Here is a 24,924-nt window from a genome sequence, read left to right as displayed (position 1 = left end):
GGTTTTGGTTCTCATCTACTTTTATTATTTGTTTAATATTAGTTGGACTTGTATTTGCTTATGTTACTTTGCTGTATGCCCAATGGTTAAGCTAATAAATGAGAGATTATTTGACAAACCCTTTGCGTGGGATCCATTAGGAAGACCTGATTGGTGAGCGAACACAGCATATGAGCCCTTGCATTACGGAAAGGTCACTTGCACACTGCTAACTTCCTTCCTGATGCTCCGTCCAGCTGCAGAGTGCTATCGAAGCATCGAGATGGACTTTTTGAAAGTTCTCCCCCGCTAACACTCGTTAACAAAGGAAATACTTGTTTAAAAGTTTGTTTATTAGCCCATTAAACACACCACTAATGAAAGATTATTACATCACTAATGAAAAATTATTAGGCAACCCTGGAGGACGGATGACGCAGTTCCACTTGTGACAAAACACAATTAAAATTATTTATGTATAGGATGAGAGTAGGAGTGTACATAAACCGGCCGGACCGACCGCCGAATTCAGGAACCAGCCAAAACCGATGGAGAACCAGTTGGCTAGCGGGAAAAAATTATCAAGATCGATGTCAGCCAGTTCGATCCCGATTCAGGTCCGGTCTAAACCGAAGAATCGACCGACATATGCTATATATTTTTTTTTTCTTTTCTTATACAAAACGACATCGGTTCATGTTGTTTCACATGAAATGGCATGGTTTTGTTCTTAGCCCTTTGAAAAAAAAATAAACGAAATGATGCCGAGTCGTTTTTGGGTAGGATTAGGAATCGTTTGAAATCCCCCTTTGTTCCTTCTTCGTCGTGCTCACTCTCCTCACTGTCCTCAGTCATCTCCCAGACTCATTCTCCCTCTCGAGACCTCAATCATCTCCCTCTCCCTCTTAGTGCTCTGCTCTTACTCTAAGACTTTCTCCTCTCTCATCGTCAACGACCCCCACGCCCCAAAACCCTCTCTCCTGTCTCAGACTCCAAGTTGGCCAGTTCTCCCGTCTCCTCTCTCCCCCGCGTCTGACGCCATGCAACACCAATTCCCGTCGTCCCAAATCCCCACTATGAGTTTTCTAATTTTCTTTGTATTTAATGTTTTTGTTGGGTCCTATTTTTGTTAGTTGTTAATTTATCTATTCTTATGCATTTTTTATGAGACTGAGGAGCATTTCTTTGTTAATTTCTTATGCATTTCTCTATTCTTAGTATCTTACAGTAAATGAGACTGAGGCATTGGATAATGGATATTCAAGTCTCTGTTTTTGCCCTTGCTTACAGTAAATGAGAATTGGATAAATTATAGTCTTCGTTTTTGCATAAATTAGAAATGCAGTAAATTACATGAAGCATTGTGTGTGATAATTTGTGTGAAATAGTTTGATAAATTATGTGTGATAAATTACATGAAGCATTGAGGAAATATGAGTGAACTAAACCTATATTAGAGTCTTAGACTTGTGATGTTTGCCTTGTTGCAAACTAACTGCTGTGTAATCACTGTAAATCTGTAATGTACGTGACAACGTGTAATATTTATGTTTTGTTTTATAAATTAGATGGAGAGTAAAGATTATAATTATGTTTTAATCTTATTGTGAATGAGAGTTTGAAGGAGTGCAATGACGTCATCACAATGGTTAAAAATGCAGTTAGATATGTGCGTTCATCCCTTGCAAGATTAGATAAGTTTAAGAGATGTGCAAAAAAAGAAAAAATTGATTGTAAGAAAATACTGTGTTTTGATGTACAGACACGATGGAACTCAACTTATATGATGTTAGAGGCGGCTAAGAAGTTTGAGAAGGCTTTCAGGTGGATGGGGCCTCCTAAAGCTAGGGAGTGGGAGACAATGCAGGTTTTTGTTAAGTTTTTGGAAATGTTTTATGATGTCACTAATACATTTTCTGGGTCTTTATATGTGACATTAAACACAATTTTTTAGAGATTTGTGATCTCCAAAATGAGTTGATTATATTGAGCAAGAGTCCTAATAGTTGCTTGAGGAGTATGGCCATAAACATGAGAACAAAATATGATAAGTATTGGGGGTCATTAGACATGATGAACTTGTTCATGTTAATTGCAGTTGTGCTTGATCCACGAAGCAAGTTAGGACTTCTTACTTTCCATTTGAGGAAGCTCATGATGTGTTTCATGCTGAGGAGTTGGTGTTGAGTGTGAAATAGGTATTGGGAGATTTATATGCGGAGTATAATGCGGAATTCGGTTCCACCACAAGTACCCAATAACATGAACCCTCTCCGACATCTAAAACTATGAATGATGGTGATGGCAAGCATGAGACCAAATGGTTCTACGAGTGGTATAAAGCATCTTCTGTCATGGGATCTACAATTTCCAAAACAAAAGTGGATTGATATTTATCAGATGGTTGTGAGGCACTCTCTACATTGTTTGACTTGTTGACTGGGTAAAAAATTAATGAGGTTAACTATCCTATACTCACAAGGATTGCACGAGACTTATTGGTCATGTATGTTTCGAGTCAGCATTTAGTACGGGAGGTCGTGTGCTTGATTCTTTTCGGAGTTTATTGGTTCCAAGAACCGTTGAAGCACTTATTTGTACTTAAAATTGATTAAGGCATCCGGCAACAACCATTGATATCTAGGAGGCTATGGATAATGTGAAGAGCTTTATAGTAGAATTAGGTAATATTTTATTTTAATTTTAATTTTAGTATATTTTATAATCCAAATTCATTAACATTTGATGTTTTATTCTTATGTTATATATATATATATTATTTTATTTTTTTGCATTGTTGCTATGTTAAAAATAATTTGTTTTAATTTATTTATGTTATGGTTTTTAGTTGCATTTTGCTATGCTGAAGATTTTTTTTTTTTTTTTTTGTAATATGTATAATGTAATACTAAACATCTAGTGAAGTTATTTTTATTTTTTTTTAATTATGTAATAAGTAGTAAGTAATATAGTTAGTAATAGTAGAAAATTATAAATGACATTATTATTAAAATGAAATAATGACATTACTATTAAAATGAAATCAACTCAAAAAAAATTTAAAAAGAACTTAGATAATGAATTGAGAGGAAAAAAATACCCAAAACAAGTGTTGAATTGGCCCAATTGGGCAAGAACAAAAGACCAAAAAAGGGCTCAAGAAAAAAGCTCAAACCGGCCAAACCGACCAGTAACCGGCCGGACCGGTTCCGGCCAGTTTCACCCCTATACACTGGCCTGTTTCAGCCCCAATTTTTCTTCAGCCAGTTGGTTTCGGTTTTGGACCACAGTTCTTTCACCCCTAGACGAGAGTATCACCCGTTCATATTTTACTATTTTAGTACCTAACAATTACTTCAAATATAGTAGAGGCTGCCGTGTCAGGTCAAGGTGGCATTAAAAGGTATATCCCACAGTAAATGGTTCACTGGCTCGATTTGTAAGTTGTTAACATGCAATGTTTTGATGCAAATATGCTTCAAGATGTTAAAACTTACATACTGAATGGAAAAATTCCCAGAGAGAAACAAACCGAAGCTAATTAGCGACAGGACTATGTAATAAACTAATTGATACATGAAATAAACTATGTATGTAATAAACTTACATACAATTTTAAGGTATAACCTGGTAATTAACAAAGTAATCAATTATCAATACAAGTAGAGTTCCTCTGCCTTTACAAGATCCTGCCCAGTTCCCATTCCTGTTCTTGGATTACAGAACTCTCACAATTAGATAGTTGTTGATCCAAAAAGGTGATAATTTCACCGTTCCTAACAGTGCTATATGCCTCTGCACTGGCTGTGGTGGTGGTGCTGCTGCTGCTGCTGCTGGTATTATGGAGAGGAGAAAGCATCTTCTTGGTCCAGCCATTTCTGCTCCTGGATTGAGGCTGTCTTGGCCTGTCCCGAGCTGCTAACCAGAGATTGGAAAGCGCCTCGGACCTTATGCAAGCGCTTATAGTGACGGATACGTCGGAGTACAGCTTCTTTGTCTAAGGTTTTAGAGGAGGCCTCAGCTGATGATTTCAGATATAGCTGCATTGAGATGGGACCGTGTGTCTCCGAGTCTCTCTCTTCTGAATGGTTCAGGCTCATCTTCTCAGTCTCTGATAAAGATGGCTGGACTTTGGACATCATGAAAGCCATTTTTTCACCAGGAAATAAATCCAGTATGAAGATGGAGGAGAGGGGATATGGGGTCTATTTTATATAGAGAGTGAGAGGCTTCATTTTGGTTGGTTGATCATTCATTCATTCATTCACTTGATCTAGTTTTCTTGCTTTTCATAGCGGTTTTTTTGGGCTTTTCAGGGTACTCAAAGCCAATGGTTTTTGCTTGAAGTTGTGGGTTTTGCTTCGAGTGGGGGAGGCTGCTGTTACAGCAGGCTGAATCTACAATCGTAACACGGTTTTGTGAAACTGTCTCTAGTGCATGTTATTTTAGCCCATAACAGACGAAACTTTACCTAAAAAAGATTAAAAAAATAGAGTAATCACTTCTTTATTAAATTTTGATAACACTTTACACTGCTATCAAGTTTGACAGGGATTAATAAAAAAAAAAAAAGGGTTTAAGCATATTCATTGGAATTGGTGTTTTTGACCAAATGAGATGAATTAAATAAAATATTATTATTTTAATAATATTATTATTTTAAAATTTAAAAAAGTTAAATTATTTATTATATTTTATATAAAAAATTTAAAAAATTATAATAATGAGATAATTTCTGTATCTAAATAAATCCTAAAAAAGTTGAAGTCCATGTATGATCTCTGAGATGTGCAAATAATGTTTACTAAGGAGCCTAAATTAAAAACCAAATGAGCTGGTGTTGAACGAGTGTGAAATATTTTCATTGATTTTATTTGAAAAATGTTAAAAGTAGAGTGGCCGATTGTGAGTCTTTGTTTTTAATCCTTTTTAATAAAATAATAAATAGCACACGTGGCATGCCAGTGTCTGATCTAATAATATAAAGTGCCATCGGCTACCGACGTAGCAGTGTCCATCTTATTTTATAAGTGATGGGAGCAAAGCAAAGAGGATGATAAGATAAGGTTGAAAATTGTCAAAACAAGCGAGAGGAAATGTGAAAACTGAGCAATGATCCAACTGTTCTAATTTCTGTGTACGAGAGATCAGTAATCATGCTTGTGTTATGATAAATGATTTTTATAGTCATAGAATTTATAAATATTATATATTTTTATTAAAAATAAATAAAAATAAAAATTTTATTTATTTATTAAATAAATATATAATATTTAAGCAATCTATAACCATATTTAATATTATTCTAATAATATATATGATAAATTATTTAACACGTGAGAGAAACACAGCTAATAAACCGACAAGAATTGGAGGTCCCACTGTATCCCCTGTTGCCAAAAATGTCATAAAATAATAAGCTTTTAAGGAAACCTATGGTTTTTAGACAACATTGTACAATTTGGTAAATGCCCATTTGTAAGAGTAATTCTACGTACTATATTATTATTTTATCTTTGTCTCATTTTATAAATATGACACTTTACATCATCTTTGAATCATTTTGATGAGAAATACGACTCATCACAATGATATAAGAATGGAATTCTTTCAATTTGTAGGAGAGTTTTCAAACTTTTTTGAGTAAGTGACCCATCCGTTGCAACCAATGTGCTGAGGCGGTATTCAACTTTTAATACACCCAAAAAGAGTGTACACATACAGCTGACAAGTCGAATCGGGATACCACTTGTAACACACCTTATAAATAGTGTTTGGATAACTAAAAAATATGAGATAAAATATAAAGAAAATGATTAAATTCGAGATTGAATCCAACACCACTACAAATACTCAACTGCTCTTACTAACTAATGGGCCCAAGGCCAATTGTAACCAAACAGTAAAATTAAAACAACTCATATAATAATCCTAATATCTATATATGGGCCATGACCCAAATCAAGCCCAGCTTAACTGAGCCCATTAAGCCCCAATGCCTTCGGTCCATTACTGTGCAAGTACAGAACTGTGACATTCCATCATCTGCTGTGTTTTTTTGTATTGTTTTATTTTCTGTAGGCTGTGTTTTGCAATACAGGTGCCGTACATCTGTTTCAGTGTTTTGGATTTGGTGAATGGTGAGGATTCATTTGCTTGACACCCAAAACAAAACTTCAAGTTGAAGAATGGACTTGTCACCGAAAATGGCAGAGTGAAAAACAATGGGCAGCCAGCGTCAGTTTTGGATGTAAACCGAGGGCGTAATCAAAACTCTATAGGAACCGAAACTTGTCAGTTAAACGAGGGTCGTGATTTTGACGTACGCATTAAGCCATCTGCTAAAATTACATCATTTTCTCTTTTCATTTATTAAAAAAAAAAAAAAAATTTCTTAAATTGATATGTTAACAAATAGAATTTTTTTAAAGAAAAAATAATAAAGAAAAGACAAGGAAAGAAATATAGAAAGTTTTTTTGTTTTTTACATATATGTTTGTATATGTGAAAAAACACAAACACTTTATAATTAAAAAAAAAATTAATGTTTTGTGAATTTTTAAAAAAAAAATTAAGAGTAAAAAAAATGTATAAAAAAAAGGCCAAAAGGCCTTCTCGATAGAATTTCTCGAGCTATACCCTCGGTGGGTGTAACACGATCCATATAGAATTATCACCTCATGGACAAATGGAAATCAGATATTAGTGTCTCAACTCATCTTATCTCATTTAATCAATACAATTTTTTCAAACTCCTACACCAAATACAAAAATCAATTCAACTTTTTCAAATGAAAGTCGGATACTAATCTAACAGAACTAGCCTCGAATTGCGTTGTCGGGAAACATATATGTTTGTATGCAGCAAAGAAAGTGTGTTGATTCTGTACAACCACGATATCATAACATATATGTATATATATAAAAGATCATAGGGTTTGGCTACAATGATACATACATCTAATGCATTTCATCTACTCTATTACAAAATGAATATTTTCGAACCATGTTCAAGGATGGGACGACTACATAAGCAGCATGGTACAAAAATACAACACATCATCAAAGGATCGCTTTACAATATAATGACGGGGAAATATTCCAACATTCAATCATGCATACTTGTGTAGCAATGAGCCAGCACGTCTAAAGTATGCATTATTGCCGCAAGAAAATCCAACTCACGTTACTGATATGTCCATGCCAATCTCAAGCAGCAGCAATAGCCCCTGCAAGGAAACAATCTTCTCTTGTTCATTTTTACTCGCAGCTATGCGTGCACAGGCGAAAAAGTAAAATTGTCTCTGATGAAGATGACCCATTTACAAGCCTTCTCTGTTCTAGGCATCAATGAGAGAAGGAGCTTGCCTCTGTACTATAAATTGAATGCTCACTCAAGCTGAAGTTGGCTCTCTCTTCGTCCCATTTCAGAATCTCCCTTGCATATTTAAGAGCTGCATCAACACTATCACGCTCCAATCCCTTCACCAGAGAAACATACAACTTCCGTCCGGTGAGGGAAGAATAAAGTCTCTTGAACTTCACTGCAATATAGTGGAATGCCAGCAGACCCAGCGAAGGGCTATTATTGATGCTATTGCTGTTGCTGTTGGAGCGATGACGACTTATCAGCGGATGAAAATCATCAAACCATTCACACTCAGTCAATGGTACCCGTTCTATCTTTTCCTCAAATAGATCAAATTTATTTAGTATCAAAAGGAAGTCCATCTGACCAAAGGTTGGATGATTCACAATACTTTCAAATAATTTTCTGCTCTGCATCATATTGTTAGTGATAGAACCACTCCCATCAAAAGAAAACTGGTCATAGTCACTAAGGGCAACACAGAAAATGGCCATGCCAACATCTTCAAACATCTCTAGCCACTTGCAGTTTTCTCCCAAGCCTCTGGCTGGTACTCTAATAAGCTGGTACCTGAGAAACAACCACAAGAACGCTAAGGATCACAAACAAAAGAAAATTAATTTAGAGTGTCCATAGGGGATGATTAGTAGTCACTAGGTCAATTTCAGATGGAAATAAAGAGCAAGCTATGCAATATACACATTTTCAGACTGATTGATAGTCTGATTGATGGCACAGGGAAGTATTTTTCTCCAATTTACGAGGTTATTAACGTGCCAACGCAACATGGCCTTTGTAATAGGATCTCTCTACGTGCTATAACTTATATATTAAAAAAAATGATCCCTCTATGTGGCGATGATAAAAGAAGAATTTATCATTTTGGGGAAAAAATAAACATAATACTCATGTAAGGAAAAAATTGAATGTAAAGGGCAATAACTTTGTGCCTTCCTTCTATATAGAAGTTTAAGGGACCATGAAGATGATAGATAATACATCATCTTACACATGTACATCCTGTCAAAAGCACAAGCTGAGAACAGCTATACATATATAATAGCCTATGGGTCTGATTACAGAACCAGACCGGGATAGTTGGACAAGTCATCCATAGAATGCACACAAATAATATACACACCAACTAATTTTATCATTGATTAGGGTGTTGAAAGGCCAAACTTTCCATTATGCTGCATACAATGGATTGGATTAAACAGGATTGATATTGTGTTTGCTCTGTATCAGTATATGATATCTACCAAATAGTGATGTGAACTCAAGTTTAATTTGGGAAAAATCATTATCTGAGTTGCTCAACTTTGAGGCACCAAAGAAATAAGGCATTTATCCAACAAACATGCAAATTGATCAGCAATGCACATCAACACCTAAAGGCCTACCTTAGTAAAGAATCATGCTGATCAACAGCATCAATGTTATCATCAGGTGCCGACGGGGAAAATGAGAAGTCAACGCAAGCAAGCCCATTTGATGAAGTAACACCCTCAGCAGATAGGATATCCAAATTTGACGGTTCATAGTCTGTTCTCAATATGGCAGTGGCCTAAATAGAAAAAAGTAACATTAGAAAAATTGTCAATAGCTTTTTGTACGTGCCATGGGAAAAAAAAAGTTATAAGCAAAATATCTGTTTAAGGAATGATGAATCAGTACAACAATGATCCTCATTGAGATTGCTGGACAACTTCACAGAAGACTCTTAAACAAAGGTGGTAACCATTATCAATTTAAACCTTAGTCAGTAATAGCTCAATCAGCCTCATGACAAAGCCCAAAGAAGCCAATGGTCCATGTTGGAAAATGAGTTGAAATTAAGCAACACCTTGCTAAGCTCAGTTAGGCTCAGAAACAGATGTATATTCTAGAAACCATCTTGCAACCCTTCAATTACCTGGATTTCGAGCCAATGCTAATTGCTAGTGCTTATCGTCAACCACCTCTTTACTAAATGGTATCACTTTTTCCTAGTAGCAAAAGTGCACCCAAAAACCTTCGCATTGTACGCGAATTTATGACCAATCATAACCATTACAAAAGTTTTTACAATTATACAAATTTAACCCAGCAGAGGAACATGCAACATGATCTTACCTGCTCTAAGAAATAACTTGCAACAGTTGGTAGCACTTCCAATTCAGTTCTCCGAGCGTATGTGGCTCGAATGGCTGAATCATTCCATAACTCCTCGACCAATGGTGCATATTCCCGAGTAGCAGCTGGAAAGATAACTTCCAAATTTCCCGACACCATAGTTTTGAGAAGCCAATCGGAGAAAGCTTTCAGCCTTGGGCCAACAGAATAAATAGTTTTGTCATCATTGTTAACCATGTTCCCTGTTGTCAAACAGATACCAGTTTCAGAAACTTACATTATACAAGGTATCCATACCTATAATCTGCTGAAACTAATTTGGCAATGTATCAATGTCTGTAAGGTCCTGATGTAGCTAATTTTGTAGAAAGTTGCAGATCAGTGACCATGATCATCCAGTTAGTACACTTGATAAAGCAACAAGCCTATCAGACATTTACACTAAATGCCAAGCAGCACACCTAATCCTGCAATGTTAGTTAAGTTCTCATATAAATTAGCATCAATATCTTCTAAACAAACACATGCATAGATGTTAGTACTAGGCAATCCCAAGAAATAAAAATGAAAGGTGCCATATACACCATGAGTTGTTAGTTAAGTCAAACTTGATGTTTATTTCCATAAACCCACTTTCCACACCAAGTACCAACAATTAGAACTTAAAGCAACGAGAATCTGAGAAAAAGGAGGATAATCATTGCCGATTGGTGTTGTATGTGTAAAAGTAGGGATGAGTCGGTGAATCATTTACTTCTACACTGTGAGGTAGCCAAGAATCTTTGGGATGAGGTGTTTAAAAGAATGGACTTAGCATGGGTTATGCCGGAAACTGTTTTGGATGTATTGGCTTGCTGGACCTCAATTCGAGGTGTGAGACAGATTAGAGCGGTCTGGAAGATGATCCCCATCTGTATTATGTGGTGTTTATGGCAAGAGCGCAATGGGAGGACTTTTGAAGACAAAGAGAGATCCTTGGCGGAGCTAAAACTGTTATTTTTTTGGACTCTTTGTACTTGGGCCATTGCTGTGGATTTTAGTGGCATGGACTTTCATGACTTCTTAGTTTCTAATGTCCCTACATAATTAGGGCTTTTCTATCTTTGTAATTGACAGTTGGTGGTTTAATAAATTTTATTTTACTTATCAAAAATTTTACCATCTGAGAAGAATAAAAGGAATCAGAATATGAAGCATGATATAAAAATTTTAGTTCCAAGTACAGACTACAATAATCATAATTCTAAAAAAATGCGACTGTTGAATGTTAAGTTTTTGAACTTTGTAAAACATTCAAAATACCATAAAAAGAAAGAGTGATTAACATTACATATAATGTGGCATCCTCTAAAATTTAGAGATATGTTGATAGATCTACACGTGACAGATTAATCAGCACCTTGATCCTATCATGGTACAACCTAGTGGTTAAAGGGCAGACGTGGGATGAACTGAGACTTGGACATCCTGGATTCAATTATGCACTAGGATTCCCCTTGGATTACCTGATACATGAAGCTAGCAGGTAGGATTGTGTATTTGCGATTTATACCCCAGGGGTAGGTCCAAAAGACCCTGCCTTGCTGAGGTTCTACATTATAAAAAAAATAGTATTTTGAAGACTTAGGGGATGCTTGGGGAAGAAGATGAGGTGAGATGAGAATTTTGTAAACAGTAGTGAAATGATTTGTGAATAGTGGTGAAATGGTTTGAATTAAGATGTTTTATTGGGTTTTGAGAAATGAGAGAAAAAGTTAAATAAAAATATTATAAAGTTAAAATATTGCTAGAATATTATTTTTTAATATTATTTTTATTTTGAAATTTGAAAAAGTAGTACTATTTTTTGTGCTTTGTTTGGAAGTTTTGGAAACTCGTAATGATTAGGTAATGATTAAATGAAAAAATTGAAGATTTGAAATTAAAAAGTGTTTGTTTTTTTAGTGATGTTTGGAAAGAAAATTATGAGAAATTTTGAAATGAGATGAGATGAGACTACTTTTCCAAACATGCCCTTAGTCCCATCTAAAGCTAAATATATAAGAAAGAGGAAAATGAGGGAAAATACTTCGAATAGAGTAACTTAACCTTATTACGAGTCCTTATGCCCACAAACAAGAAAACCATGTAATATTAACTACGTAAGCACATACAAGCTAAAAATAAGAAGGGACAACGGCAGACTTGATTTGAACTCATACCTGAGGAGCCAATTTTACCAGAGGAAAGCTTTTTTTTCAACTCAATGAGCCCTTCTTCTTCAAAACGCTCACGCCCCTCAAGAAGTATACCAAGATATCTATATACATTGCTCTGAATCTTCGACTTCATACTTTCCAGCTCTTCCTCAGAAAAAGGAACTTCTTTATAAAGAATCTTGGCCTGAACATGTATAAAAACCAAAAATAAGCTATTTGAGAAATAATGTATGAATTGGAACATGACTTTTGCAAGCATCTTTTATTAATGTTAGCAATACACCTAATTGACCTTCGACCGACAAACTCACTCTGCAACCTTTCTAACAGGTGAGGAGGTGCCTTTTGAGCTACAGCACAGTAGCTCTTCATGACAAAAGTAGTCCCTCATAAATGAAAGTGGAATAGAATCTAAAATCCATTAGAATCTTATAACATGTCCAAGCATGTTAATAAGAAAATTTGCGGTAATACTTAAAGGTATTACATTACATAATAACTTCAAACAATGTCACATGAGTTCTTCTAGAAGCAGCAGGATAAAAAGGAATTTAAATGCTCCACTAGAGAGAGACTAATGAACCACAAATAAGCTTCCCAAAAGTTATCATGATTACGATCTGCCAACTACATCTGATTACAACATACCATCGAGAAAATAGAATGATGATATCACTCTCAGATGTTAGACCCATTGCAAAACTCTCTTTCACATCAGTTCTATTTGAAAACTTTGATTTTATTGATACGCTAAGATCTCTTTCTATAGTAAAAAAATGGAAGTCCTCTAATAGAAGGAGATACAAAATGCCCGGAGCTATATGGCATTTATACGGTCAGATTTGATAACTGTCTTGTAAATAAGGCAGTGGCCAGCATAGGATTAGGCACATAATTACACTAGGTTATTACCTGCTTAAATATAGTACTTGCACCAGATCCATTATATCCAACTAAGAGAAGCTTCTGAAGTATTCTCTGCTCAAAGTAGTCGGGGACAGTTTTATTAACCAGACTGCTTACTTGTTCTCCACAAGAATTCGAGAATTTAGAAGGAACGGGCAGGGACAAGAGAGTACAAACAAGCTTTGTTCCAGCCTGAAAAGTAACATGAAAATTTTACGAATATGGCAATGTAAATTGGATAGAGGCAGAAACAAATATTCACAGAGAAACAGTACCTTGCCCCAAATATACCCTCTTGTATTCTTCTGTCCCTCTTCTTGGTATGACCCATCATCATTCAACCAAAAGTGCGGGTTCCCAGCACACTGAACTCCTGCCAACTGCAATATTCAACAAACAGATCTTAACTATCCCCGCATGCCAACCAGTTCTGAAAATATTTTTAAATGTATAGTAACTCAACCTGTAACATGCGAAGCTCTACTTTAGTAATCTCCCGCCCATTTATAAAAACTTGTGTGTTTCCGTTGCTAGCTTCTTGCTTGATGGGACCTCCAACATTCAAGTGGGGACTAATAATCTTTGCAGGCTTCTGTCCTTCCTGTTAAATTCAATAGAAAGATCAAATTCCATAATTATGCAACAAACTTAAATAACAGAAAAAAATTTGCAAAGTATATCAATTCACCTTTCCCCACAGACCAGATACTTTATCATACCAATAGTTCCCTGGTTTGAGCTTCTTTGGTGGGTTTGGGCAGGTCTGCAATAATACCAGCTCCTCATGTGAAAGAGGTTGTCCATTCACACAAACATACTGCGGTGGTAGTTGATTTGCTTCACACTTCTTCTCACTCCTCATGATCTGTCGAACCTCCAAGTCATTAAGCAGCCGCTTAAGCATCCGAGAGCACTTCCCCAAATTTTCTCGTTTTGACTCGTCAATCGGGAACCCAATGCAGGTAACGCATTTCCTACCTTCCGGCATTGATCCCATAGCTCGAAGCACACAATTACTGCAATATTTTGCATCACAAACAATGCAAACCTCCTTTTCGGTGAACCTGTTTCCCTTAAAGCACCGATAGCATGATCCTTTCTTCCCTTTCGTTTGTGGCACTCGCTTCGCAGGCATAGTCTCGGGCTCATCCTGAGTACATTCCTCATCAAAAGCACCATCGGACTCAACATCACGAAAAGTTACAACTGGGGTTCGCTTAAGATCATAATTCGATTCATTATTGCAGTCCACAGCCTTAATAGAAGAAATTCGAGATGATGGGTAATCAAAACTCAAAACCGATTCATTTGACACCCAATCTGCTTGATTCAAATCATTATTTATGTCTAAACTCTCCTTCCGACCATTAGAAACCCTCAATGAGCTTCCTTGTGACTTATCCAAAATATCAGAAAACTCTATCGTGCTTGAGCTCCCAGCTCCACCTAATAACTCGTGGGAAAGCTCATGGCTGATGGACGAGAACCCCAATGCCCTCGAGCTGTTAGCTACATCAGACAAATCACCGGACCCATAATGCCCATTCGAATATTCTAACACACCGGAGCTAGTAAACTCACCCGACACAACACAACCTTCATTGCCCGTATCTCTCTCCTCAAAGGCAATCACAGAAGTAGGAGACACAGTTGCTTCAGAAACTAACTCTAGCTCTTTGCACTGACGAACACTTTCATTATCTCGGTCGAACGCAATCACGGAAGTCGGGGAAATCACAGTAGCAGAATCAGAACCTAACGTTATTAGCTCTCTGGAGAACTTTTTGCTCCGAGGATCGGGAGCTAAGAGTGGCTGCACAACGGGCAGGGAAAGTTTATCCGACAAGGAGACCTGGGCGACCACGGCCGCCACGGGAATTCGCTCAACGTTGATTGGAACGGCACGGGGGAGATCGTAGGTTACGGGCGGGCCACTGTATTCCACGGCAAACGAGTACTCGGCACCATTCTCGGCGTCCGATGTTTCAACCGGAGGCACCGCCGCTAACATAGTCTAAAACAAACTTAATCCGAATTTCAACACAAACTCGAATTCCAATCCTCACCGATTAAAACACGGAGCTCTAAGCCTATCTATCTTGAGCTCCAAATAGAAGAGCAAAGAAATAGCTCCTCAAACCCCATGTTACTTAGAAAGTAGCCCTAATTTTCGGGTTAATCGTGTAGATAATAGAATAAGGAGAAAGAACGTTAACTGTAAGAGCTGAAAAAGTGTGTGGAATTGAACTTTGCTTGGAAGCAAAGAGAAATGGAAATAATAAAGGAAAGGGTTGGAATATGATTTTGCATACCTGGCTAGAGGAGTGGAAGAAGAGAAAAGGAATCGGGAGAAGGAGGAGGAGGCGGATGAAAATATTGGGGAAATCCGAAGCCAGAGAGTTTTGTTTGTAAATTGTGTTTGGTTCGGTGGGAGAAGGAAAATGTGTGTATTGGGAAAGTGTGAGGGAGGAAAAAGACAGCATCGGAGAACAGCGACTGTGTTTGGCTCGGGTATATAAAATAAAAAAGTTTTTGTAATCCGCGACTATTTACAATAGTGGTATATATTTTATATTTATTGCGGATTACTTCTGGTTAATTATTTTTAATATTTATTTAAAAAAATATATAATTTAAATGTTACGTATAAAATAGATATTTTTAATAGTAACTTCTATCTATATTTATTCTTTATAATTTTACAGTTCATATTTTGTAAAAACACTCTTATATCTTATAAAAAAAAATTATAAATATGAAATATAAAAATAATTAATAATTAATATATAATATTTTTTTTATAAAATAATTATTTTAACCAATTATATTAATAAAATATAATAACAATAACTATATATATATATATCATGAATCTTATTTATTTTTAATATGATTGGTTTTGTTGGACTAAAGGTAGATAAGGTGGGGCTGGGACCCATTCAACGACGGAAAAACATGCCCATCATTGTGGCGTGAATGAATGCTAAAATCTGAATTCAAATTTTGTGAAAGTGAACTCCTCTAAAGTTAAAAAGAGCATTCTCTACAGAGATTCAGCTGTAATAAGCCCCCAAGTTTTACTTACCTTTTATCAGAAGTTATCAATAATACTATATATACTTTTAGGGATATAAATTTTGCACATTTTTTTTAAATAAAGATTAACTTTATTATTAAAAATTGAGTTTTTTTATTTAGATTTCAAATTTACCTACTTTTTTTAAAGAGAATGAGTAGAAATTAAAGGGACTATAAATATTATTTCTTATCTTTTAATCTTACTTCATTTTTCATTTTTTGGTTTTTAAAGAATTTAATGTGGGAGTTCAATACAAAGATTTTATAAAAAAATTTATAAATTATAATATAGAAGATCTATTTTATAATAAAAAAAATTATAATATAAATACAGTGTCAAGTCACATGTAGCATATTAATTTGTATTTTAATTCGTAAGCTTTTTTATAATATCTCTTTAATGAATAAGTATATAGACTTAAAAAGCATAAAGTGCAAGTTTTTCTCTTTTTTTTTTTAATTTATTTTAAAGATTGAGAGAATATTAACCAGATTTGGTATTATAATTTTATTATCCAAATTAGCATTACAACTTCAATTCATAAAATGTATATATAGGAAAAAGAGAGCAATTTTATATACAATCGTGAAGTATTAAATGTCGCATAATCGTTTTGAAGAAAATAATATTTATTATTAAAAAAATTAAATTTTTTATATTTATTTTTTATTATTTATTATTTTTTCTTATACGAGAATTGCATAATTTCAAAAAAAAAATAGTAGGGATGGCTATGGGCTCGGTGGGGGTCCAATTCATAAAATGGCAATGAGAATTTTGTCACTTTGTGGGCTAAAGGACCACGTGGCTGTATATTAGAATATAGTCCTGGTCTGGCTGCTGGGTACACTTTTTTCTCATGAAACTCGTGACTGTGGCTAGTGTTAGGGTGGGTTGGTCAGGAATTATTAGGATTCCACTGTCACGTATCAACATCGGGAAGATTTTACACTGGACCATATATATTTCTCTCATTTTTTTTCCTATAATTTCTTAAAAATTATAAATATAAAGGTTAGTTTGGACAGCGATAATATCTCAAGTATTTTTATATATTTGTAGATATTTATTTTTTAAATATTACATAATATAAAATATTTTTTTATTTTTAAATTTTTTTTTCATCTAATTATTATAAATTTCACAAAACTTCAAACAAAATATAAAAAATAATACAAATTTTTCAAATTTTAGAACAAGATTAATATTAAATAAATATATTTAAATAATTTTTAACCTTACAATTTTTTTATTCAATTTTTTTCTCGTTCATTTCTTAAAATCTAATAAAATATCTTAACTCAAATAATTTTATTATTATTTCAAACCATTTAATTATTATTCACTTATATTCTAAAATATTGTAAGTATTAAATCTAGTACTAAAACTATTATATCTAAGATTCTTAATTCATCTTATTTAATTGTTCTAATTGTTAAAATATTAATTTTTAATATTATTATTATTTTGAGATAAATATTATACATTAGTTTTTATTCACTCTAATATTCTATACCTATATTTTTTGCTATAAGTGATTTGTGGAGATTTTTTTATAGGGTGTATGGTGTGGGATAATGAATAATAACTTATGAGAATAATTTTTTTATTTTAATATTTAAAAATTAAATTATTTTTTATTTTTTATATAAAAAAATTTAAAAATTATAATTATTAAATAAAATGAGACGAAAGGTTTGTAAACCAACCCTTAGTCGTCCCCAAGCCATTTTGCATTCACAGATTGTATTTAATGTTGTAAAACTGTCATATCTGACTCTTTTCAATTATATCATAAAATTGCATAGGATTCTAATTACCCTTTTATAGAAAAGACGAAAATAATTCTAATTATTCCTGTACCAACGAGATGGTAGGCAATAGGCACTAGATCATGAGTTGTTTGCTTGCTAGCTAGCATTCGTCTTTTGTTTTTTGCTTACATTATTTCCATTATTCCTCGTACGTATATCAATTCGTCCTGCATCTTTTATCTTGTTATAAAACTTTTTAAGACCCTCTTTGAAAACATAACTCAAGAAATACAGTTTGATATCAAAAATATTTACAGATCCAACGATCGAGTTTAATGAAATAAATCAGATCGCAAAATAGAACAAGAAAATAACAATAATATAAAATAGTGATCAAAGAGAATAAGAAAATAAAGAATTAAAGAAAATAAGAACACAATTAATTTACGTGATTCGATTCTAATGGTCTACGTCCATAGTACAAATGGCCTCAGAGCTTTATTGATGATCAATATCTTTCATAGAAAAGTCTCAGGACAACTAGCTCAAAACTCTCTCTCACAAACCAAAAAACCATATAAATTTTCTCTCTCGATGAAACCCTAGGTAGAAACCCTAGTTTCGCCCTCTCAAACTCTCTCTCTCGAAGCCTCTTGATAACAACAGACAAAAAATGAATGAAAAATGAATTAGTATTACACATATCTGATAACTACAAAGATATATCATTAAACACATGCCAACATGTGTCACAATCCTACGGCTCAACCACTTGATATTTCTCTGATACAGCTCATAAGTCACAGGCTTCTCACCTGATCAACCAGCTCAGTTTCGTTAAACTTCAAGGGTCCAGATTTAGCCACTTGTCTATCATTCACTTATTCATATAAAAAAAAGAGAAATGATTTGTACAAGTTCCAAATAGAAAAGTCTCATACAAATCCTTATAAAAAAGTAGACTCCATTTTAAAAAAGTATAAAAAAATTATTATTTATTAGTGGAACCCATTGTTTTACAAAAGACTTGTATGAGACTTGTCTATTTCAGACTTATATTTAGCATTACTCGAAAAAGAAAAATATAAGAAAGACAACAAATAAATGTATTGACACAACATTTACATATCTTTTACAAATAATATGTTTCTCTTATAGAAGTGTTGTGATATATGACAATTATGCTTTTGTGATTGTTGGTAATTATTAAAGGAAATAAATATTAAAAATAAATAAATATTTGCTATGGTAGTTTTATATATATATATATATATCATTCTAGACATAAATATATGGTACTATAAAAAACTTATACTCTTGTATCACAAGTTGAGAATTTATTCATATTAACATATTTGTGGTGATATGCTAATTTCCCCGTAAAAATTAGTTTTAGTAACGAGTTTCTACTCACCAAAAATAAAAACGATGAAAATTCAAAAAGTAGACTTTTCCCATCAAAACTTGAATTGTCGTGGAAAAAAGGTAGTACAAATCATATATCTTCCTAATAAATACTTAAAAGCGTGTATAAGATGAACAGTAGTAAATAGTACTGTCCAACACTTTCTTTTCTTCTCCTTGCTTCTTCTCGTTGCCTTCTGTGAAATTCCTTCATTCTCAGTTCGATTTTTACTCTTCTCCGTTCAGTTAGCATTTCCTCGTTCAACACATAAAATATCTCACATTTACATACAACAGATGGATTTCATCAATTCCAGATTCACATTTACAGAACAATTTCGAGACCACGGCAAAATCAAGCAAGACCGCGTCCCTCTCTCTGCGTCCTCAAAGCAAAACCACGGCAAAATCTCCACAAAATCACAGCAAATTCATCACAAAAATACCACAAAGTGATCACAAAACCACGGCAAAACCAAAACCACGGCAAAATCAAGGCAAGACCGCGTCCCTCTCTCTGCATCCTCAAAGCAAAACCACGGCAAAATCCCCACATCTCCACAAAATCACAGCAAATTCATCACAAAAATACCACAAAGTGATCACAAAACCACGGCAAAACCAAAACCACGGCAAAATCAAGGCAAGACCGCGTCCCTCTCTCTGCATCCTCAAAGCAAAACCACGGCAAAATCTCCACAAAATCACAGCAAATTCATCACAAAAATACCACAAAATACAGCAAATTCACCACAAAATTACCACAAAATAAAAAAATCACCAGACAAATCACGGTGGTGGAAGGGAAACTGGCCGTGTGTGAGAGGGAGAGAGCGTGAGAGAGGTGAGGATGCATGGTGGCTCGGCTGGACGTGGGGATGGATACGAGAGGTGGTCGGTGGCCAAAGGAGGTCCCGGTGGTGGTGCGGTGGCCAGAGGAGGTGGAGCTCCGCCGTGGGTGAGGAGAACCCGTGCAAGAGAGAGGTGGACTTCCTGGGGGCAAACGGCAGGGAGACGGAGGCCGAGCTCGCTGGAGGAGGATGGCCGGTGGCAGGGGAGGCTACCGTGGAGGTGGTGGCATCGGAGGACGGCGCACGGCGGCGCAGCAACATTAAACCCATTCGGGCTGTGCACTACCGAGAGAGAGGAAGAGAGAGCGTGAGAGAGGGAGACCGGTGTGGAGGGACTCGCCGGAGTGAGGTGGTGCCGGTGGAAGGGGCGGTGAGACTCACCGGCGCACGACGGCTCCGGGCTGGGCAGTGGAAGAATTGGGCATGGGGAGAGCGTACGGCGTACGCTGAAGGAGAGGGAGGAGAGAAAGAGAGATCGGGGGGGAGAAAAGTGAGGGAGGAAGAGAGAGGGGCAGGGGTTTTACCGTAAAATACAACGTTTGGGATCTAAAATTTGTTTAAATTGTGCAGATTTTATACACTTTAAAATTATATAAATAATTTCTATTAAAATTTAGAGATATAATTATAAAATTGTAATATTTATTACTATAATAAATAATTTCTCTTGTTAAAATTTATATATAAATAATTTCTCTTATTAAAACACTGATTTAAACTAATTTAAAATTAAAATAATTAAAATATAAATAACAAATCATATATAAACTATCAAATTTAATTTATAAAATACTAATATTTCATCATTAAATAAATAATCAAATTTTATTAAATATTTTTAATAAATTAATCTCAACCGCTCCTTTTAAGTCCTTAGATAAATATTTTAAGTTATTATTAAATATTTTTCAGATATTAAATAGCATATGATACATAAACTATCAAATTTAGTTTATAATCCGAAAATATGTCCTGAATGTATATTTCACTTTTTTATTATTTTTTTTTTCATGTATATTTTTAATCATCGTAAACATTTTTTAAAAAAATAAAAAATTTACAACATCATTAAAAAATACTTCTTTAATCACTGGGTAAAAAAAATAAAAAAAAAAAAATTTGGGCAAACGTCCCTTGGACGTTACCCACTGCTAGTATATATATATATATATCGGTGGAGTTAACTCTTATTTCAGTGCATGAAGTCCAACCATGGCGGCAGAAAATGCAGAATAATGCTGAAAATGATCTGACCCGTCAAAAGATACGATCGATATTCATCAACTAAACATAAAAAGTAATTTATACGTTCAACCTTCCAATAGATTTCAAAGCACTAGAAAACTTAATTGGATGCAGATCATCGATCATCAGAGATGCATGCATGCATGGAGAAATCCTTCATATTCTTATTCGAAAAATGCTTTAATTAGTCACAAACGTTAGATTAAAAAATTAATTAATTAATTATAAAATAAATATAACGTATCACATCACATCATGTTATATTAATTTATTATTTTATTTTTATAAAATATCTGTTTATTTTATGTAGTACTTGTCTTTCTTATTCAACCCAAAACGCATGGCTTACCAAAACGCATGCTGATCAGGACTCTTATTTTCTTGGTTTCACCGGCAAGCTGGAAGACTTTCGGTGGTACAAACTTCAAAACTTTGATTCCTTCCACACCAGGCCGCTAGTATCAGTAAGTCGTCGTTTTAGGTTTTTGTCAGCACTTTTTGGTATCAAGGGATAAGTTGAACAGCACTAATTATTATTCTCCCAAATTTTCAAAGGCATGCAGCTTCTTCTTGAAAATATATCTCAGCAACAAATTACTTGTCTTGTTTTTTGATCAGCTCGTTGCTAACAGTATATCATTAATGGATCAGTACTCATGACTTCGAACATAAAAACTTATAATTTTGGGTGAAATTAAATACCATTTATGAATTTGATCCTGTCTAGCTACTTTTTATCTGTATATTTCAGGTCTCGTTTAGATTAAAAAGTGATATTAATTCATTTCATCTAATCATTATAGTTTTTTCAAATTCTCATACAAAATATAATAAACAATTCAATTTTTTAAATCTTAAAATAATAATATTAAAAAATAATATTCTAACAATATTTTATTAAACTTTCATTTCTAACTTATTTCATCTTAATTCACTACCTAAACCACACCATTATTATTTTTTTTTTTATTTGTTCGAATCTCTAATCTTTTTGTTCAGCTTCCACAAATAATATTTAATTTGACTCTGTATTTCACAGCAAAAAATATCCTAATATATATAGTTTGGTAAGGCTTTGACCGGCCTCATCATGATTGTCAACACTTGCTGCATGCAGCTGCAAATTCCAATATTTAGCCGACTTTCACTGAGATTAATATATAAATTATAATATTATTCACGCAGCGACCCCCCAAATCCTCCTATCTTTCTTTTTACTTACTTTTCTGAACAAAGAAATTAAAAAAAAAAAAATCGAATCAAATATATTGATGAGAAGCTGCTAGCTAAGCCAGTCTTATGTGACGGCATGCATGCACGGGACAATATCGAATATCAAATTCACCCAGTAGTACTTTACACGTACGTAGTACGTACTCAAATACCATCATGCGCGAGTGGAGAAGCTTGGAGCTGACTTCAAAGGAAGCACCTGAGTAGTACCGGCGTTGTGCCGTACTTGATTATCAATATTCTGTTCCATGGTTATTGGCCCTTCTTCCGAAACCTTCCACACCTTCACAGACTCGTCCAAACTGCCACTGTACAAAATCCACCGCTGGTGCTCCTCGGGTACCGTTGATTCGTGATCCTTTCCCACGGCCAAACACTTGACCGGCCCAGTATGGCCCGTCAACACCGACAAGCATGTGTGCTCTGATCCCTCCAATGTCGTCGTTCTCTTCCACACGCATATCCCCATGTCTGCTGATCCGCTAAATACAAGCTTCCCAGCCGTGGCTAAGCACAACACTGCCAGTTTATGGCCTTTCAATACCCCGCCGTGCGACAGAGAGTTCTCACGCTCCCAGTAGTTAACAAGCCCGTTCGATGAGCCGCTGTAAACTAAGGTGCCTTCAGGATCAACAACCAATGCTGTCACCGCGCACTCTTCCTTCAACAACGTTTGTGAAAAGAAATGCTTCGTTCCCTTCCCTTGTACCTCTCTGCGCCAAACCTTGACGCTACCATCGGCAGAGCCAGTGAACACTAAGCCGTCAAAACCCGCTACCAAGGTATTCACGGCGTCGTCATGAGCATTGATTGATTCCAAGCACTTGGAGTCCGAGATTCGCCAGACTTTGAAGGTTTTGTCCCAAGAAGCTGAATAGAGTAGAGATCTATCTTCGCTCAAGCTAAGGCACGAGATGGCATCGTAGTGTTTGATCCATACCACGCTGCGGTGACGCCTCACTTCCACGTAGTTCTTTGGTTTCATCGAGCTTTTGAGATAATCTCCCATGGTTGGAAGCGTCCCTACACGCTTGTGAACGCTTGGATTCTTCGATGACATCTTCCACACTCGGATCCTCCCGTCCTGATGACCCGTAAAGATCATCCTCTTCCCGGCAATGACTATTGCTTTAACCAACCCACTATCCGATTTGAACCCAGAAAACTGTCGTTGATTCTTCCATACCCGGATGTTCTTGCTATCGGACCCAGTATACAACAAGTCCCCAGCGGCTGCCAGTGAGTATATATGGCCTTCTTCCCGGACCAGCGAGCCGAGGAGTGCGTTGCCCGAGACATCTGAGGAAGGATTATGCTGATCATGACCAGGATGAGGAGCACTCATGTGGCATGACCATGGGGACTCGGTTAAAGGAGACGTGGACGTCGTCGAAGGCTCGTAAGCACCAGAACTGTTGTCCAACACCATTAGAGGGTCGGTGACGTCGTAGTCAGGAGCCGGGGCACTCTCCGACTGGACCGAATCGTTGTTCATGCTCGTGCTCGGGCGACTAATATTATAGCGATCACCGCCCTCCTCCTGATCACAGCCATCATCCGGATTATCCGGATTCTTGAGCCTGCCAAATTTTTGCCCATGTTTGCTTCCCTCTTGATCCGAGAATATCCGGCGCCCTCTTGACGTGCTTCTCAGTTTATGCATCTCTCACCAGTATATATATTACACAAAAAGAACAATGACAAGAAAAAGGTGGATTCCTGTATGACACTAGTGTGTGTATATATATATATATGTATGTGTGTATGTGCGTATTTATATAATATACTAAAAAGAATAAAGAGGAAAACCAGACATTAAGAAAATCGAAAGCTTGAAGAATAAAGAACAGCTTATAGCGATGGCCAGAGAGAGAAAGAGATATATAGCGACAGGGAGGTAGGAATTTCTAATACGATAAATTTCTGTTGGGCGGTTGGGTGGGTGCTTTTGTGCGGTTAAGGTTTTATCTTTGTAAACAACAATTTTTTTCTCTGTAGTAACTTTGTGATTGCTAGAATTCCCAATCATATCAGGCCACGCACGCCGATGTGCTACCTGACCTTTGGCCAGGCAGAAAGCTGTGGAATTACGAGTCTCCGGTGAGACAAACAGTGTCCGGTTCCTCACGACAATCGAGGCACCGGAGTTTGTTTGGTTTTACAGATCAAATTGACGTTTGAACTTTGAAGACTCTTAAGAAGAAGAGCCGGAAGACGAAAAATATTGGACTTCTATTAATTTGTACAAGGAAAATTTGTCATTTGACCTGGTCTATGTCCTAAATTTAATCATTTGACTCCTGCATAAATGTGGTTAAGAGGATTTTTAGGGGTTAATTCCGTAATAAGCCGATCGAGTCCAATATTTTTTTCATAAGTTAAGAGTAAGAATCCATTATGATCTTCCATTGTGAGACATTTTTTAAACAAATTTGGATAAATTTGAAACTTATAATACAAAAAAAATTATCTTTTTAATGATAAATTCAATTAAAAAAAAAAGAAAAAGAAAAACACGTGGTATTTACACATGATTCTAGGTTATAATAAGCAGCAACGTTAATAGCACTTGTGCATGAGTGTTTGTGTCCATAGCACGATTCTTATTTAAGTAATTAATATAAAAAAATCATTTAAATTACATCACATGATAAAACTTAAAAAAGAAATATTATTTATTTTTCATTTCTAATAATTAACAAATTTGGTTATAAGAATATTGATAAAAACTCTTCCACGAGTTAAAGGGGTAGTACTGTCAAATTCGATCAGGTTAATTATCAAACCATT

The 24,924-nt window shown here is 35.3% G+C and overlaps 2 protein-coding genes across 2 annotated transcripts; both read right to left on the bottom strand.

Annotated features, from left to right (window-relative positions):
- Positions 1-6,861: 6,861 nt before the first annotated feature.
- On the bottom strand, positions 6,862-15,040 carry LOC108999551 (extra-large guanine nucleotide-binding protein 1-like). The gene is made up of 8 exons (XM_018976455.2): positions 13,256-15,040; positions 13,031-13,168; positions 12,843-12,947; positions 12,574-12,759; positions 11,665-11,845; positions 9,464-9,705; positions 8,752-8,915; positions 6,862-7,918 (listed from the first exon to the last, which is right to left on the bottom strand). The coding sequence occupies exons 1-8, from the start codon at positions 14,576-14,578 to the stop codon at positions 7,327-7,329; spliced, it is 2,931 nt and encodes a 976-aa protein (XP_018832000.2). The 5' UTR covers positions 14,579-15,040; the 3' UTR covers positions 6,862-7,326.
- A 6,876-nt stretch (positions 15,041-21,916) lies between these two features.
- On the bottom strand, positions 21,917-24,336 carry LOC108995275 (protein JINGUBANG). The gene has a single exon (XM_018970812.2). It carries the CDS (start codon positions 23,795-23,797, stop codon positions 22,289-22,291), a length of 1,509 nt encoding a protein of 502 aa, XP_018826357.1. The 5' UTR covers positions 23,798-24,336; the 3' UTR covers positions 21,917-22,288.
- Between the last annotated feature and the right edge of the window lie 588 nt (positions 24,337-24,924).

Source organism: Juglans regia, chromosome 7 (genome assembly GCF_001411555.2).
Source record: "Juglans regia cultivar Chandler chromosome 7, Walnut 2.0, whole genome shotgun sequence".
In the NCBI taxonomy this organism is placed as follows: domain Eukaryota; kingdom Viridiplantae; phylum Streptophyta; class Magnoliopsida; order Fagales; family Juglandaceae; genus Juglans; species Juglans regia.
The sequence above is the reverse complement of the archived record's forward strand: the minus strand, read 5'-3'. Positions and strand labels throughout refer to the sequence as shown.